The sequence below is a fragment of the Ranitomeya variabilis genome, chromosome 5 (assembly GCF_051348905.1).
Source record: "Ranitomeya variabilis isolate aRanVar5 chromosome 5, aRanVar5.hap1, whole genome shotgun sequence".
NCBI classification, from domain to species: domain Eukaryota; kingdom Metazoa; phylum Chordata; class Amphibia; order Anura; family Dendrobatidae; genus Ranitomeya; species Ranitomeya variabilis.
This window is the reverse complement of record NC_135236.1, coordinates 134,856,608-134,872,805: the sequence shown is the minus strand read 5'-3', so window position 1 is coordinate 134,872,805 and position 16,198 is coordinate 134,856,608. Positions and strand designations below refer to the sequence as shown.

The window sequence follows — 16,198 nt, the reverse complement described above, 5'->3', positions numbered from 1 at the left end:
CACATTGTATAAAGCACTGGCACTGTCTGTGTCATGGAGTGAAGATATTGATGCCAGTGGTTGAACAAAGTTAGAGTGTGTGAGTGTCTAATTGTGCAAGGTTTCTGTGGGGATGTGCTAGTTACTGGTCATGGGTGACAGGTGAGGCAGACAAGGATAAGAAACCCAGTAGATTGTGGTCAGATAGGGGGAGAGGAGAGGTTGCGAGGTTAGATAGAGAGCAGAGACGGGTGAAGGTGAAGATGGTCTAATGTATGTCTTTCTGTTTGGGTGGCTGAGGAGGACTACTGAGTAAGTCCAAAAGATGAAGTAAGCAAGAGGAGTTTGGAAGCTGCTGACCGAAAGTTGGAGGGAGAGTAGATATGGACATAGCAGTAGCGTACTGCCAATGGCGGCAGGCCACGTGACTGTTATGTTGCCCCGAGAGGTGAGTGAGTCCGGCGGAGTTTGACAGCAACTGCTGTGCCAGGGGCGGATACCGCATGTGCTCTGGGGGGCCCCTGCAGGGCAGCTAATAATGAGGGCAATCTGGCCTGTTTATCCAGCCCAGAGGCTCCGGGGGGGGGGGCCCTGGCCAGATTGCCCTCATGCGCGGTGGGCAGGGAGAGATCCCTGCAGCTCCGCTGCCTACAAGAGGAAATGGCAGTGATCCATCCAGCTTCCTGCCCGCTCTTCCTGTCTCACACAGCAGTCAGCGGCGTGGCTGGATGACATCATCATTCAGTGCAGCAGCTGCTGTGCCAGTGAGAGGAAGCTGCCGGGGACGGTGCAGGAGAGCGTGCGGAGAGGTGAGAGGTGCTGTCTGCTGTGTGTGTGGGTGTGTACGTGTGTGTGTGTAGAGATGAGTGGTGCTGTGTGTGTGCACGTAGCGCTGCGGGGGAATGTGCAGAGAGGTGAAGGGTGCTGTGTGTGTGTAGGTGGAGGAGAAGGCAATGATGGTGATGGGGAGTAGGTAATGATGGGGTGACGGAGAGGGCAATGATGGGGGTGGTGGGGAAGAAATCAATGATGGGGTGGAAAGGAGGAAATGATGGAGGTGGTGGAATGGGCAATGGTGGTGGTGGTTGAAAGGGCAATAATGGGGTGGTGGGGAGGAGGAAATGATGGAGGCGATGGAATGGGGAATGATGGGGTGGTGGGGAAAAGGCAATGATGGTGGTGGTGGAAAGGGCAATAATAGGGTAGTGGGGGAGAAAGCAATGATGGAAGTGGTGGAATGGGCAGTGATGGGGTGGTGGGGAAAAGGCAATTGTGGTGGTGGAAAGGACAATGATGGTTGTGGTGGTAAAGACAATTATGGGGGTGCTGGGGGAGGAGGAAATGATGGAGGTGGTGGAATGGGCAATGATGAGGTGGTAGGGGAAAAGGCAATGATGGTGGTAGTGGAAAGGACAATGACGGTGGAAAGGGCAATGATGGGGGTGATAGGAGAGGAGGAAATGATGGAGGTGGTGGATTGGGCAATGATGAGGTGGTGGGGAGAAAGCAATGATAGAGGTAGTGGAAAGGGCAATGATGGGGTGCTGGGGGAGAAGGCAATGATGGGGGTGAGGACAATAATGGGATGCGGGTGGAGGACAATGAGGGCTGTGGGGGATTGGGAAGGGAGGAAGAGGGATTTATAATGGATTTAGGAACAGGGGGAGGTGGAGGAAGACGTTATTATCGCTTATTATGTTTAACAGTCCCTTAGTATATAGTGTACTCACTTTTTATGTACAGCACAGTCCCTTAGTATATAGTGTACTCACTTATCTATAGCACAGTCCCTTAGTATATAGTGTACTCACTTATTATGTATGGCACAGTCCCGTAGTATATAGTGTACTTGCTTATTGCGTATAGCGCCATCCCTCAGTATATAGTGTAGTCACTTTTTATGTGCAGCACAGTCCCTTAGTGTATAGTGTACTCACTTATGTATAGCACAGTTCCTTAGTATTTAGTGTACTCACTTATTATGTATAGCAAAGTACCTTAATATATAGTGTACTTGCTTATTACGTATAGCGCCATCCCTCAGTATATTGTGTAGTCACTTTTTATGTACAGCACAGTCCCTAAGTATATAGTGTACTCACTTATTATGTCTAACACAGTCCCTTAGTATATAGTGTACTTACTTATTATGTATAGCACAGTCCCTTAGTATATAGTGTACTCGCTTATTATGTATAGTGCCATCCCTCAGTATATAGTGTAGTCACTTTTTATGTACAGCACAGTCCCTTAGTATATAGTGTACTCACTTATGTATAGCACAGTCCCTTAGTATATAGTGTACTCACTTACTGTTACGAAACTGCAGCACAGAACTAGGAGAGATGGAGGAAAGCTGACCCTGCACTAAGACTAGGCTGAAACCCTACGATGGAGTGGGCGACTCATTCCTTGCGATTAGAGCCACCGACGATCCTAGTCTAAACTCAGTGAAGACCTATAGATAAGGGGAAGGAGGTACCTAAAAGATCTAAGGACTGGGTACAAAAAAACAGATCACCTCCTAATAGGAAACACAGAGAAGGCTGCAGAAACAAACTGAAAACAGAAACAAAAGATAGCAGAACCAGAGATCCCAGAACTGCAAAATATCAAACACAGAAAGCTGTCTAAGCACCTAGCCAGAACTCTAGAGGATTAACACTGTTGTCCAGCAAGGAATGGGAGGCAGGTGCTGGGTAATAAAGGGTGATACAATCACCTGACCAAGACAACCTAGCACCAGGGGAAAAAGACCAGCAGCCAGAAAACCACGATAAGATGGTGGATGGTCAAAACAAAACAGATTCTAACACTTATTATGTATAGCACAGTCCCTTAGTATATAGTGTACTCGCTTATTATGTATAGTGCCATCCCTCAGTATATAGTGTAGTTACTTTTTATGTATAGCACAGTCACCTAGTATATAGTGTACTCAGTTATTATGTCTAACACCATCCTTAGTTACATAGTTTCCACTTTTATCATATATAACACCGTCCCTTATTACATACCATCTTCTCTAGTTATATATGGTTCAGTCCCTTATTATATAGCTTCCTCTGCTGTTATGTACAGTGCTGTCTCTTACATAGAGTATTCTTGTTATTTTTGTTATTCACAGCGCCCTCTTTTATTACATAGTTCGCTCTCTTGTTAGATATAAAATGACTGCTGATGGAGGAGCCAGTGACCAGACAACCAGTTCATCATCTCCTCCATTAGAAAAGAAGCTTTCCCATGCTACATCAGCCATCTATGCATTATATATCTAACAAGTGAGGACGGTATGTAATAAAAACAGGGCTCTATATAATCCAATATGTAAGGGACGGTGTTGTACATAGCAAGAGAGGGCACTGTATAAGGGACAGCAATATACATAATAAAGGAGACTATGGAATATATATACAGTACATGTATGTGTGTGGATATATATACATATATATATATTTATATATATGTAGCTTTGTCGCCATAAAAGGAGGGGGCCCAGACACATTTCTTGCACAGGGGCCCCAAGCTGTCAGTGACCGCCCCTGGGCTGTGCTGTGCCTTTAATTAAACGTGCGCACCGCCGTCACTCTGTTCCTGGCTCCTCCTAACTCCTCCTTTCTAGTCCTGCACTGCTCCCAGTTGAACTCTCTGGCTGGATTTCATAAGGACGCCACGCCTTCTGGCTGACGTAGCTTTCCAGCCAGAGAGATCAGTGTATGCTGAGCCCGTCCGGAAGTAGTTGCACATGTGAGGGCGGCTACCAGCTGTTGGAGACAGAGCGTGAGGAGCTGAGGCTGTGTGGAGACGCAAGACGGGGAGCTGGGCCCGGCGGTGAATTTTTTTTGGGTGGGGCCCCATTAAGACTTTTACTATGGGGCCCAATGATTTCTATGTACGCCCCTGGGACATAGTGCACTTCGAAAGAAGAGAGGATTAAGGGAGGGTAGAGGTGGGATGGAGTTGAAGGTGCAGTGGTAGAAAAGAGAAGGCCCACTCCTCTACCATGTCTGCTACCAGGGCGAGGAGTGTGGGTGAAGTGGAGTCCACCGTAACACAGTGGAACCAGGAAGGCGGTGTCGGGGGGTGTGAGCCATGTTTCAGTGAGGTCCAGTGAGGAATTAAATTTTGCGAGACGTAAAGAGGTCATGAATCACATGGAGCTTGTTGCATATGGAGTGGGCATTGCAGAGTGCAGAGAGGGAGCAGGGGAGTGGGCATCAAAGAAACGGGTTTTATGTAGAAGAGATTGTGGTAGTTCATATTAGGTTGGGAGTGGTAGGAAGCGTAATTAATGTGAAGTATTAGCTGGGAAGGTCCAGGTTTGGGAGATATGTCACCAGCAGTGAGGAGAAGCAGAGAGAGGGAGAGCAGGTGGGAGGAGTGTGGCCGACGTGTTTTATGCATTAGTAGGAGAGATCTGAGGTTGAGGTACAGGTCTACAGATGAGGTTGTTATCATTGCTGTCACCAGTGGGGCTCACAATATAAATTCCCTTCCCGTATGTCTTTGAAGTGTGGGAGGAAACCGGAGAACCCGGAGGAAACCCACGCAAACACAGGGAGAACATACAATATCCTTGCAGATATTGTCCTTGGTGTGATTTGAACCCAGAACCCACTGTTGCACAGATGCAATGCTAGCCACTGAGCCACCATGCTGCCCTCTACTATATTTGATCTTAGCAAAAGGCCCAGAAGTGAGGATGAAACTGAAAGGGAGAAGATACAGATTAGATATTAGAAAAAACTTTTTGACAGTGAGGGTGACCAAAGAGTGGAACAGGCTGCCACGAGAGGTGGTGAGTTCTTCAATGGAAGCCTTCAAACAGAGGCTGGACAGACATCTGTCTGAGATGATTTAGTGAATCCTGCAGTGAGCAGGGGGTTGGACATGATGACCCTGGAGATCCCTTCCAACTCTAACGTTCAATGATTCGATGATAAATAAGCTGCAGGGCAGAACTGCGCACAAACTATAACTTTAGTTATGACGGGCTTGCTGCCTCCACATAGAGCACCATGAAATACTACATTTCTCTTGCATTGATTTCTAAGGAAAATGTGGGGCCAGGCGTGACTTTCTGTTAATAATGCCCGATCACCATGGGTTTCTGTAGCCAAACTGATAGACCCCATAGGATTGCTAAGTTTATGGACACCACATGTCATAGCATGCAAGTTGACAAACATTTCCAGACATTTTGCTCTCTTGATAAATTTGCTATAGCTGATAGTACATCAGTTGTTTGTAATAATAATGAATTCACAGTATAATGACATCAATGGATTTACAGTCATTCTTCTCTCCATAATAACGTTGCTGCATTTTGTTTTAATGTTTTGCCAAGAGATTAAGTATTGTCCCAGTTGTTAGAGGGTAGTACAATCAGAACAAAGGTCCTACTTGTCACTGCTCACTCAATGGAGGAACACTCCCTCTAGCAGTAAGAAACTGAACTACAGGCTTTGTGAAAAAGACGCTTCTACATACTTGATGGCAGCTTTTATCTCCTGCAAAATATTGGCCCACTTTTATCATAAGAGCTGATCCTTTATCATTCAGAGGAGATTTCTTTGTATGGTAATAAATCATTATGTTCTTTCAGATGAAAGTTATCTCTGCTTTACCGTACACGAGCCCATTGGAGTTTGTGGAGCCATCACGCCTGTGAGTATCCATTGCACATACGAACAGCTCTTGGCATCATTGCTCATCATGGTAATATACAGTACTAGATGGCAGCCCGATTCTAAAGAATCGGGAGTCTAGAATCCATATATACTTTATTTATTCAAATGTAAGAATAATTTGGTGGGCGGGGACCCTCGGCCTCCGATTTGGTTGGCGGGGCCCCACGGCCTCCGATTTGGTGGGCGGGGACCCTCGGCCTCCGATTTAGTGGGCGGGGACCCTCGGCCTCCGATTTGGTGGGCGGGGCCCATCGGCCTCCGATGTGGTGGGCGGGGCCCCTCGGCCTCCGATTTGGTGGGCGGGGACCCTCGGCCTCCGATGTGGTGGGCGGGGCCCCTCGGCCTCTGATGTGGTGGGCGGGGCCCCTCGGCCTCCGCTTTGGTGGGCGGGGCCAGGCCCCTCGGCCTCCGCTTTGGTGGGTGGGGCTGCTCGGCCTTCGATTTGGTGGGCGGGGCTCCTCGGCCTCCGATTTGGTTGGCGAAGCCCCTCGGCCTCCAATTTGGTTGGCGGGGCCCCTCGGCCTCCAATTTGGTGGGCGGGGCCCCTCGGCCTCCGATTTGGTGGGCGGGGCCCCTCGGCCTCCGATTTGGTGGGCGGGGACCCTCGGCCTCCGATTTGGTGGGCGGGGACCCTCGGCCTCCGATTTGGTGGGCGGGGACCCTCGGCCTCCGCTTTGGTGGGTGGGGCCCCTCGGCCTCCAATTTGGTGGGCGGGGCCCCTCGGCCTCCGATTTGGATGGCGTGGACCCTCGGCCTCCGATTTGGTGGGCGGGGACCCTCGGCCTCCAATTTGGTGGGCGGGGACCCTCGGCCTCCGATTTGGTGGGCGGGGACCCTCGGCCTCCGATGTGGTGGGCGGGGCCCCTCGGCCTCCGATTTGGAGGGCGGGGACCCCCGGCCTCCGATTTGGTAGGCGGGGCCCCTCGGCCTCCGATTTGGTGGGCGGGGACCCTCGGCCTCCGATTTGGTGGGCGGGGACCCTCGGCCTCCGATTTGGTGGGCGGGGCCCCTCGGCCTCCGATTTGGTGGTCGGGGCCCCTCGGCCTCCGCTTTGGTGGGCGGGGCCGGGCCCCTCGGCCTCCGCTTTGGTGGGCGGGGCCGCTCGGCCTTCGATTTGGTGGGCAGGGCTCCTCGGCCTCCAATTTGGTTGGCGGGGCCCCTCGGCCTCCGATTTGGTTGGCGGGGCCCCTCGGCCTCCGATTTGGTGTGTGCTCTGCCTGGGGCCACTGTGCTCTGCCTGGGGCCCCATATGCTGCCTGGGGCCCCTGTGCTCTGCCTGGGGCCACTGTGCTCTGCCTGGGGCCCCATATGCTGCCTGGGGCCACTGTGCTCTGCCTGGGGCCCCATATGCTGCCTGGGGCCCCTGTGCTCGGCCTGGGCCCCATATGCTGCCTGGGGCCCCTGTGCTCTGCCTGGGGCCCCTGTGCTCTGCCTGGGGCCCCATGTTCTGCCTGGGGCCCCTGTGCTCTGCCTGGGGCCACTGTGCTCTGCCTGGGGCCCCTGTGCTCTGCCTGGGGCCCCTGTGCTCTGCCTGGGGCCCCATATGCTGCCTGGGGCCCCTGTGCTCTGCCTGGGGCCCCTGTGCTCTGCCTGGGGCCCCTGTGTTCTGCCTGGGGCCCCTGTGCTCTGCCTGGGGCCACTGTGCTCTGCCTGGGGCCCCATACGCTGCCTGGGGCCCCTGTGCTCTGCCTGGGGCCCCATATGCTGCCTGGGGCCCCTGTGCTCTGCCTGGGGCCACTGTGCTCTGCCTGGGGCCCCATAGTCTGCCTGGGGCCCCTGTGCTCTGCCTGGGTGTAGGACACTGGTGACGTCACTTATCTCCGGACATTAGCTCCGGACATTAGCTCCGGACATTAGCTCCGGACATTAGCTCCGGACATTAGCTCCGGACAAAGCCACGGAAGTTGGCACAAATTGCAGGAAGTAGTATTCTAGGCAATTATATATTAGATATCAGGCATTGCATCCTAATGTTTCAATCCTCACAGTGGAACTTTCCTCTGTTGATGCTGATTTGGAAAATGGCACCAGCTCTTTGCTGTGGAAACACTTTGGTGGTGAAGCCGGCTGAGCAGACGCCACTGACATCTCTTTATATGGGATCGTTAATTAAAGAGGTAAGTGGATAGGTCTGATCCTCAGTATAAGCTTTGTATAAGACTACACATTGGAAATTTGTAGCATAACTGAAGATTAAATAATGCATATAAGAATAACGTTTTGAAACTTAAAAAAAATTGATATTTTTTTTATCTTTCCCTTTGCAGGCTGGGTTCCCTCCAGGGGTAGTAAATATAGTGCCAGGTTATGGGCCCACCACTGGGTCTGCCATATCTCATCACCATGATATTGACAAAGTCGCATTCACTGGCTCTACAGAAGTAAGTGCGCACTATAAGCCTAAAGTTGAACTGATGTGTTATATGATTTTATGAGTCGACATGTTTGATGCGGAATAAAGATGTTACATATTTTTCTCACCTCAATCCAATGGGTTTTATCTTAAATTCTGGTATTCCTGGAGTTTAGATTGGTGGAAGAGAGAAAAGGCAGCAATAGTCAGTGTTTTGTTTATTAATATTTTGCACTTTATTATGGGGGGCCTGCTGCATCCTGTTGTACATTTGTGTCTGGACATGGTATTGCAAGTATGGCTGCTTTTACTCTCTTTCAGTGATGTTTTTATTGATTTTTAGTCCTTTTTTCAGTGAATTGGAGTTTAGATTGGGATAACCAGAAGAAATAGGTTTCATCCACAAGTTTATATATCTTTTGGTGCAATTCTTTTGTAATTAAATACATGTATTGTAGGCAAAAAAAAAGTCAATACTTAAATTTGGGTTTCATTAAAAATTTAGCACCATTTGCCTTTTACAGCCTCTGTGTTGCATTGTTGGCGGCTGGCTGCAGAATGAGTTAACTGAGAAGCCATCAGTCAGCCTATCATGACAGTCTTACGGGAGTTTGGAGCTCCTACATCTGTTTATTCCTGAGCTGCTCTCAGCTGAATTATGACCAAAGACCACATCAAAACTGAATATGCAGAAAAGCAAAAAAGGTCTGTAAAGGCAAACCATGCAATATTTTTAATGAAACCCAATTGCAAAAATGATTTTTAGCCACAGACATGAATTTACAAAAAACTCTACAAAAGGAACCCCTTTAAGAGATTTACTTGTGATTTAAAGCAAAGTTAGGTGGCAGCTTTTATGTCCTCCAGGGCGAATGCAGATTGTGTATGATTATATTATATACACAATTATATTATATTTTACTGTTACTATTATCATTAGTAAAACATATATTTATACATATGTGGTAAAGAAAATCTGTCATTGAAGGGTTTTTTCTATGAATTATATATATCACCTATCTGCAAATTAGGTAATAAATGTCTGATTGCTGTACAGACTAGATATCCTGACTCCGCAGTCCTTAGTAGTGCCTGCGGGTGCAGAGATAGACCTGACCACAGGCTAGGAGATGGCAACTCTGGCCTAAACTGCCTTAAAGGCTGACGAGTTGCTTCACGTTCCTACAAGAGGAGAAGTGTACTGAGCAAAGGAAAGATGCCAAAGTGAGTAATGTAAATAACAAAATACCAAACAAAGAATAACGCAATTACTGTTAACAAATATACTGCCTACTTCCTGTTGATAAACGGATGATAGATGAAAAGTATAGGAAAGAAACAGCAAAGTTCAAGCCCTTAGCTGGAATCTCAGACTGGCTCCAAACATCAATAGAATGTCAGAACATCCAAAAGAATCTGTCACCAGCAGGAAACGCCAGCAGGGGGGCGGAATATAAAGCTGCACCCAAAAGGTAGGCACACAAACGAAAAGGTTAAGTCTCCTGTGACTCAGAAGAAAGAGAAGCCGACCACAGAACACAATCTCAAAGGATCGAATCTAGGAACATGTCAGTGATGACTACTTGGTAGTAACCAACAGCCCATTTAATAGCACAGTGTACCGACAGACATTTCTTGTTTTTTTAAATTAAAAAAAAAATTTAAATTAAAAATTTTTTTTTTTCAAAAAGTATCTCTCAGTAATTTATGAACAGGCAGACTATTGTATGCAGAATACTGACTCAAACTTACGGAGTCGCTGTCAGAGGTAACATCATGCTGTTGTGGTTGAGACAAGAGATGTGCTGTGTATTTGATAATGCCACCCCTCCCTCACCGCTACTGGAGGCAAAGGAAGCCAATTGTGGCATGCTATTGGTAGTACAATTGCTTGGATGGCTAGTACACATGGGGGAGATGGTGCTTCCACTGTTTTTTTTTCTTTTCCACTACAACATTGATTGTCATTGACAATTTTCCTTTTGCCATACATAATAAAATTCTGAGTAGGTAGGAAAACGTACAGAAAACAAAATTTGGCAGCACCGATATACCATGTATGGTTGTCAAATTTGACTAGTAAAACAGGTGTGCAAAACTAGACGTACACAGTCAAATTATTTTTAAAAAAATTTACGGCACGCACATATTTGTGAGGTAGACAGTTGCAGTTAAATGTCTGGATTTTGGGGAATTTCCTTTTATATTTGTTAAAAACAATTACAAGTTGATAAAACATCATGGATGACTTTCTGTAAAGCTACGGCGCCATCTAGTGATCATTCACACTAATGAACATTATAAGACGTTTTGAAAAATAGACTGTGACCTTATTTGTGTTATTCTGTACCCAGGTTGGAAAGTTGGTCAAAGAAGCAGCGTCTGCAAGCAATCTGAAACGTGTCACTCTGGAACTTGGGGGGAAAAATCCCTGTATTGTTTTTGCAGATGCTGATTGTGAGTACTAATCGAGTGACAAGCTCTCTTATTTTTCACTTTTCATATGAAAAGAAGAATATAAATTCTTATGTTATCAGCAATACTGTTCTAAGACAACTGATTGATGTTTACAGAACCTTTTTTTATGATTTCATCAGGAATGTTTTTCACTCTAAAATATCTCCGCACACAGTTATTCTTCATGCTAGAAAAAAAGCAAACACGGAGTTCTTACTTTTTCCTGCTGCCAACCTCCCTTTCCCTACCGCTGCTGATCCTGAGAATTTGTCTTCTTCATTTTTGGATTGCCTACACACAATAAAATTATCTGCTTACAACATTTACCTGAGTGCTGAGTTTTCCACAACATTTACGTGGGATAAGATCCTACTTGGGCACCTTACACAGGAGAGGCGTAATTACCAATTTTGAACTTTCTACCTATAAACAGTGATCGGGAGACAGTGGTCAGATCAGTCTTCGCCCTACATAGAGATCCTGGTGACGCTCTGCATAGTTTAGGATGTCGGTTCTGGGACAGGTTCTCTTTAAATGGAATGGAAAGTGCATTGATCGGTTACAGTCCCCACTCGCTATTCTGCGAGCGGCTGTAACCACACCCTAGCACTTTGATTGACAGCCAGCTCTGCAGCGCATCAATAAATTTACTCCAGAATTTTGGTGAAAATGTTTTGATGAATTGGGGTTTATATCTGCAGCTAAATATTGTTTTTCAAAATGACAGGTTCCTTTTAAATGTATTTTTTTAATCTGCCGATGGTTTTTCTTATATCACAGTCTGTAATTAAAAAAAAAATTAGAAATCTTTCAGTTTTAGATTCATATTTCCTATTCTTTATAGAAGACTTTTCAGAATTCTCATTAGCATCAGAGGAAGGATTAGAGGTAATACCTCTCTCTATACAGAGCTGATAACACAGGATCCACCAGTCACTATAGGCAATCTCATAGCTCCATCTCTCTTCACAATGACCTAGATGCATCAGTATAAAAGCTGAGTCAGTCTACCTATGTATCTTGATATATGTGGACAATTAGAACTAAACAGTATTGGAGGTTCCATAAATTGACTACAATTCCCAAGTCCAGTAATGAGGATCACTCGCTTACTGTTTGGCTATGAATTATATTTTTTTAAACCCTAAGGCACTTGCTTTTCTTACCTTTAAATGTGCAGTATGTGAAAAAGGCTTTAGGGTATGTGCACACATTGCAGACTGGCCTGAGGAATTTTCCGTACAGAATCGAAATCTCTTGGCAGAAAACGCAGGCCAAAATGCTTGCAGATTTAATGCGGAATTGATGCGGATTTCTTGCAGATTACTTGCGGATTTCCTGCGGATTGTTATGCGTTTTTTGATGTGCGGATTTGCCTTACTCAGTGTATAGTCAATGGGTGCAGAATTGCTGCATTTCCGCACAAAGAATTGATGTGCACAGCAATTCTCAAATTCCCATTGACTATCATTGTTATTGTACTACACTGTGGATTTTATGCAATTCCACGCATCCAAAAACACTGCAGAAACGCATTAAAATCCGCAAAGTGTGCACATAGCCTTAGACTCAAATCAAATGGAGCATTTTAGCATTCTCGAATTGCTGTACAAGTGATTTAACTATGGCTGTGCTAAAAATCCTGTCTTATTGTCTGTAGTGGAACAGGCCGTAGAATGTGCTCATCAAGGCGTCTTCTTTAACCAAGGCCAGTGCTGCACAGCAGCCTCCCGGGTCTACGTAGAAGAATCTGTGTATCCAGAATTTGTCAGGCGGAGTGTGGATTATGCAAAGAGACGACTTCTTGGAGATCCCCTTGACCCTAAAACTGAACAGGGTCCCCAGGTACAGGCATAGAGCAATGATGTGCCTGTATATTCTATTGTGACAAGTTACAATGGCTTTTGGTAATGTGCTGTGTAGTTATTAAAATAACAAGATGTAAATATATGGGCAACTTAAAATGAAAAAAAAAATTACATTATATTATTATTATTATTATTAATAATAATTATTATTAATAATAATTATCTCCAAAGTGTAGATGGATGGCTGGATGAATAGTGATAGTTAGATAGTTATGTGGTACAAAGAATAGATAAATGCATAGATTGATAGATACACGGTGTGCAGAATTATTAGGCAAGTTGTATTTTAGAGGATTATTTTTATTATTGATCAACAACTATGTTCTCAATCAACCCAAAAGACTCATAAATATCAAAGCTTAATATTTTTGGAAGCTGGAGTGGTTTTTTTTTTAGATTTGGCTATCTTAGGAGGATATCTGTTTGTGCAGGTAACTATTACTGTGCAGAATTATTAGGCAACGTAATAAAAAACAAATATATTCCCATCTCACTTGTTTAGAGAGGTGTACTGTTTTCCCTCCCTGTAGATCTCACATTTATTGAGGGGCCACAGGTTCTCTATGAGGTTCAGATCAGGTGAACAAGGGGGCCATGTCATTATTTTTTCTTCTTTGAGACCTTTACTGGCCAGCCACGCTGTGGAGTAGTTGGAGGCATGTGATGGAGCATTGTCCTGCATGAAAATCATGTTTTTATTGAACGATACCGACTTCTTCCTGTACTACTGCTTGAAGAAGTTGTCTTCCAGAAACTGGCAGTAGGTCTGGGAGTCGAGCTTCACTCCATCCTCAACCTGAAAAGGTCCCACAAGTTCATCTTTGATGATACCAGCCCATACCAGTACCCCACCTCCACCTTGCTGGTATCTGAGTTGGAGTGGAGCTCTCTGCCCTTTACTGATCCAGCCTCTGGCCCATCCATCTGGCCCATCAAGAGTCACTCTCATTTCATCAGTCCATAAAACCTTTGAAAAGTCAGTCTTAAGATATTTCTTGGCCCAGTCTTGACGTTTTATCTTATGTTTCTTGTTCAAAGGTGGTCATTTTTCAGCCTTCCTTACCTTGGCCATGTCCCTGACTATCACACACCTTGTGCTTTTTGTTACTCCAGTAACTCCAGCTCTGAAATATGGCAAAACTGGTGGCAAATGGCATCTTGGCAGCTTCACGCTTGATTTTCCTCAGTTCATGGGCAGTTATTTTGCGCCTTTTTTGCCCAACACGCTTCTTGTGACCCTGTTGCCTATTTGCCATGAAATGCTTGATTGTTCGGTGATCACGCTTCAAAAGTTTGTCAATTTCAAGACTGCTGCATCCCTCTGCAAGACATCTCACAATTTTGGACTTTTCAGAGCCCGTCAAATCTCTCTTCTGACCCATTTTGCCAAAGGAAAGGAAGTTGCCTAATGATTAAGCACACCTTATATAAGGTTTTGATGTCATTAGACAACACCCCTCCTCATTACAGAGATGCACATCATCTGATTTACTTAATTGGTAGTTGGCTCTCAAGCCTGAACAGCTTGGAGTAGGACAATATGTATAAAAAGTATCATGTGATCAGAATACAACTTGCCTAATAATTCTGCACACAGTGTAGATTGATAGATAGATAGATAATAGATAAAGAAAGAAAGAAAGAAAGAGAAAGAAAGAGATACAAAGCAAAGAAATATGCGGCACTGTAATAATTTGCAGGCTTCAGGTTCCTGGTCAGTAATCCACAATGTAAAATAAAAAAAAAAAGCAGCAATGCAAAAAAAAAAAAATCAGTGTCAGGCTTTATGAGAATTTCTGCACCTATTTTTTAAATTACGTTAATTGTGATTTTTTTATTGTGTTTTTATGCTGCGTTTTTGTCATGCTTTAAATAAAGCTGCTTTGTTTTTGATCCTTCCTCGTATTTGGCTTTGATATACTTAGGTGCAGATTACATGCATTTTTTTATGCTTTTCCCATCACATAAATGCACAAAAATCACATGTGTATTATTTTCCCTGCATCTAATAATTCCGCTCAGAAAACTCAGAGTATCCACAAGACATATTGACATGCTGCGGATTTGCTGAGTAAAAACGACGCACATTGGGCAGGAGATTTCTATAAATCCCATCCATTATGCTGGAACTCTAAGGCCGGGGTCAGACCTAACGTATCAAAATACGGTCCGTTTTTTATGGCCGAAATACGCAGAAGAGTTCCTGAACAGTGATCTGTATTCAATGCGAGGATGTGATTTTTTATCCAAAAATTATCCATGTGTCATCTGTATGGCATCCGTATGGCATCCGCACGGCGAGATTTCTCGTGGGCTTGCAAAAAGGACATAGAATGGATCCATGGGCTCAAATATTCGTGAAAACATATATACAGTCTCTCTCTCTCTCTCTATGTCAGTGAGACACATATATACAGTATATATATATATATATATATATATTTATATTTAAATTTCATACAGAGCTAGATAGCATAAAAGCCGGTAATTCAATTGCCAGCTTTTGCTATCTCCTTATCAAACCCGACAGGATATGAGACATGGTTTACATACAGTAAACCATTTCATAGCCGTTATATTTTTACATATTCCTCACTAATAATGTTAGTAGTGTGTGTGTGCAAAATTTGGGAGCTCTAGGTGTTAAAATAAAGGGTTGAATCGTGGAAAAAACTGGCGTGGGCTCCCGCGCAATTTTCTCCGCCACAGTGGGAAAGCCAGTGACTGAGGGCAGATATTAATAGCCTAGAGAGGGACCATGGTTATTGTCCCCCCGGCTAAAAACACTTGCCCCCCCAACCCCAGAAAAGGCGCATCTGTAAGATTAGCCTCTCTCTTCCCACTGCCCTGTGGTATTGGCATATGGGGTAATAAGAGGTTAATGTCACCTTGCTAATGTAAGGTGACATTAAGCCTGGTTAATAAGGGAGAAATGTCAATAAGACACCTATCCATTATTAATCCAATAGTAATAAAGGGTTAAAAAACACACACACATTATGAATAAAGTATTTTAATTAAATAAATACACATGGGGTTTTACTATCTTTATTGTACGCTCAATCCAACTGATGACCCTTGTCTTCTGAAAAAAAAAAAGAAAATAAAAAAGCAACAATATCCGATACCTGTCCGCCGTACAGTCATGTCCCACGATGTAAATCCATCTGAAGGGGTTAAATAAATTTACAACCAGGAACCTGCTAATGCAGCCGCCCCTGGCTGTAAAAACTGGGGAATGAATGGAATGCAGCTTCGTTGACTTGTGGTGCTGCGCCCCCTGGTGGCATAAACTCATATGAACTCTAGTGTGAGAAAATATTCAGAAAAATTCCCACGCTAGAGTTCATATGAGTTTGTGCCACCAGGGGGCGCAGCACTGCAAGTCAACGAAGCTGCATTCAATTCATTCCCCAGTTTTTACAGCCAGGGGCGGCTGCATTAGCAGGCTCCTGGTTGTAAATTTATTTGACCCCTTGAGATGGATTTACATTGTGGGACATGACAGGTATGGGATATTGTTGCTTTTTATATTCATTTTTTTTTTCAGAAGGCAAGGGTCATCAGTTGGAATGAGCGTACAATAAAGATATTAAAACCCCATGTGTATTTATTTCATTAAAATACTTTATTCATAATGTGTGTTTTTTTAACCCTTTATTACTATTGGATTAATAATGGATAGGTGTCTTATTGACAACTCTCCATTATTAACCTGGCTTAATGTCACCTTACATTAGCAAGGTGACATTAACCCCTTATTACCCCATATTCCACCGCTACTCGGTAGTGGGAGGAGAGTGGCTAAGTGCCAGAATAGGCGCATCTTCAAGATGTGCCTTTTCTGGGGT

General features: G+C 44.8%; 1 protein-coding gene across 1 annotated transcript in view; it reads left to right on the top strand.

The window, feature by feature from the left end:
- The window catches only part of ALDH1A3 (aldehyde dehydrogenase 1 family member A3), a 50,861-nt gene that overhangs the window by 17,599 nt on the left and 17,064 nt on the right, over window positions 1–16,198 (top strand). The window contains exons 5-9 of the mRNA XM_077263355.1: window positions 5,585–5,646; window positions 7,658–7,786; window positions 7,937–8,050; window positions 10,377–10,479; window positions 12,140–12,324. Of these exons, the coding sequence (XP_077119470.1) occupies window positions 5,585–5,646; window positions 7,658–7,786; window positions 7,937–8,050; window positions 10,377–10,479; window positions 12,140–12,324 (593 nt within the window). The remainder of the gene's footprint in view (window positions 1–5,584; window positions 5,647–7,657; window positions 7,787–7,936; window positions 8,051–10,376; window positions 10,480–12,139; window positions 12,325–16,198) is intronic.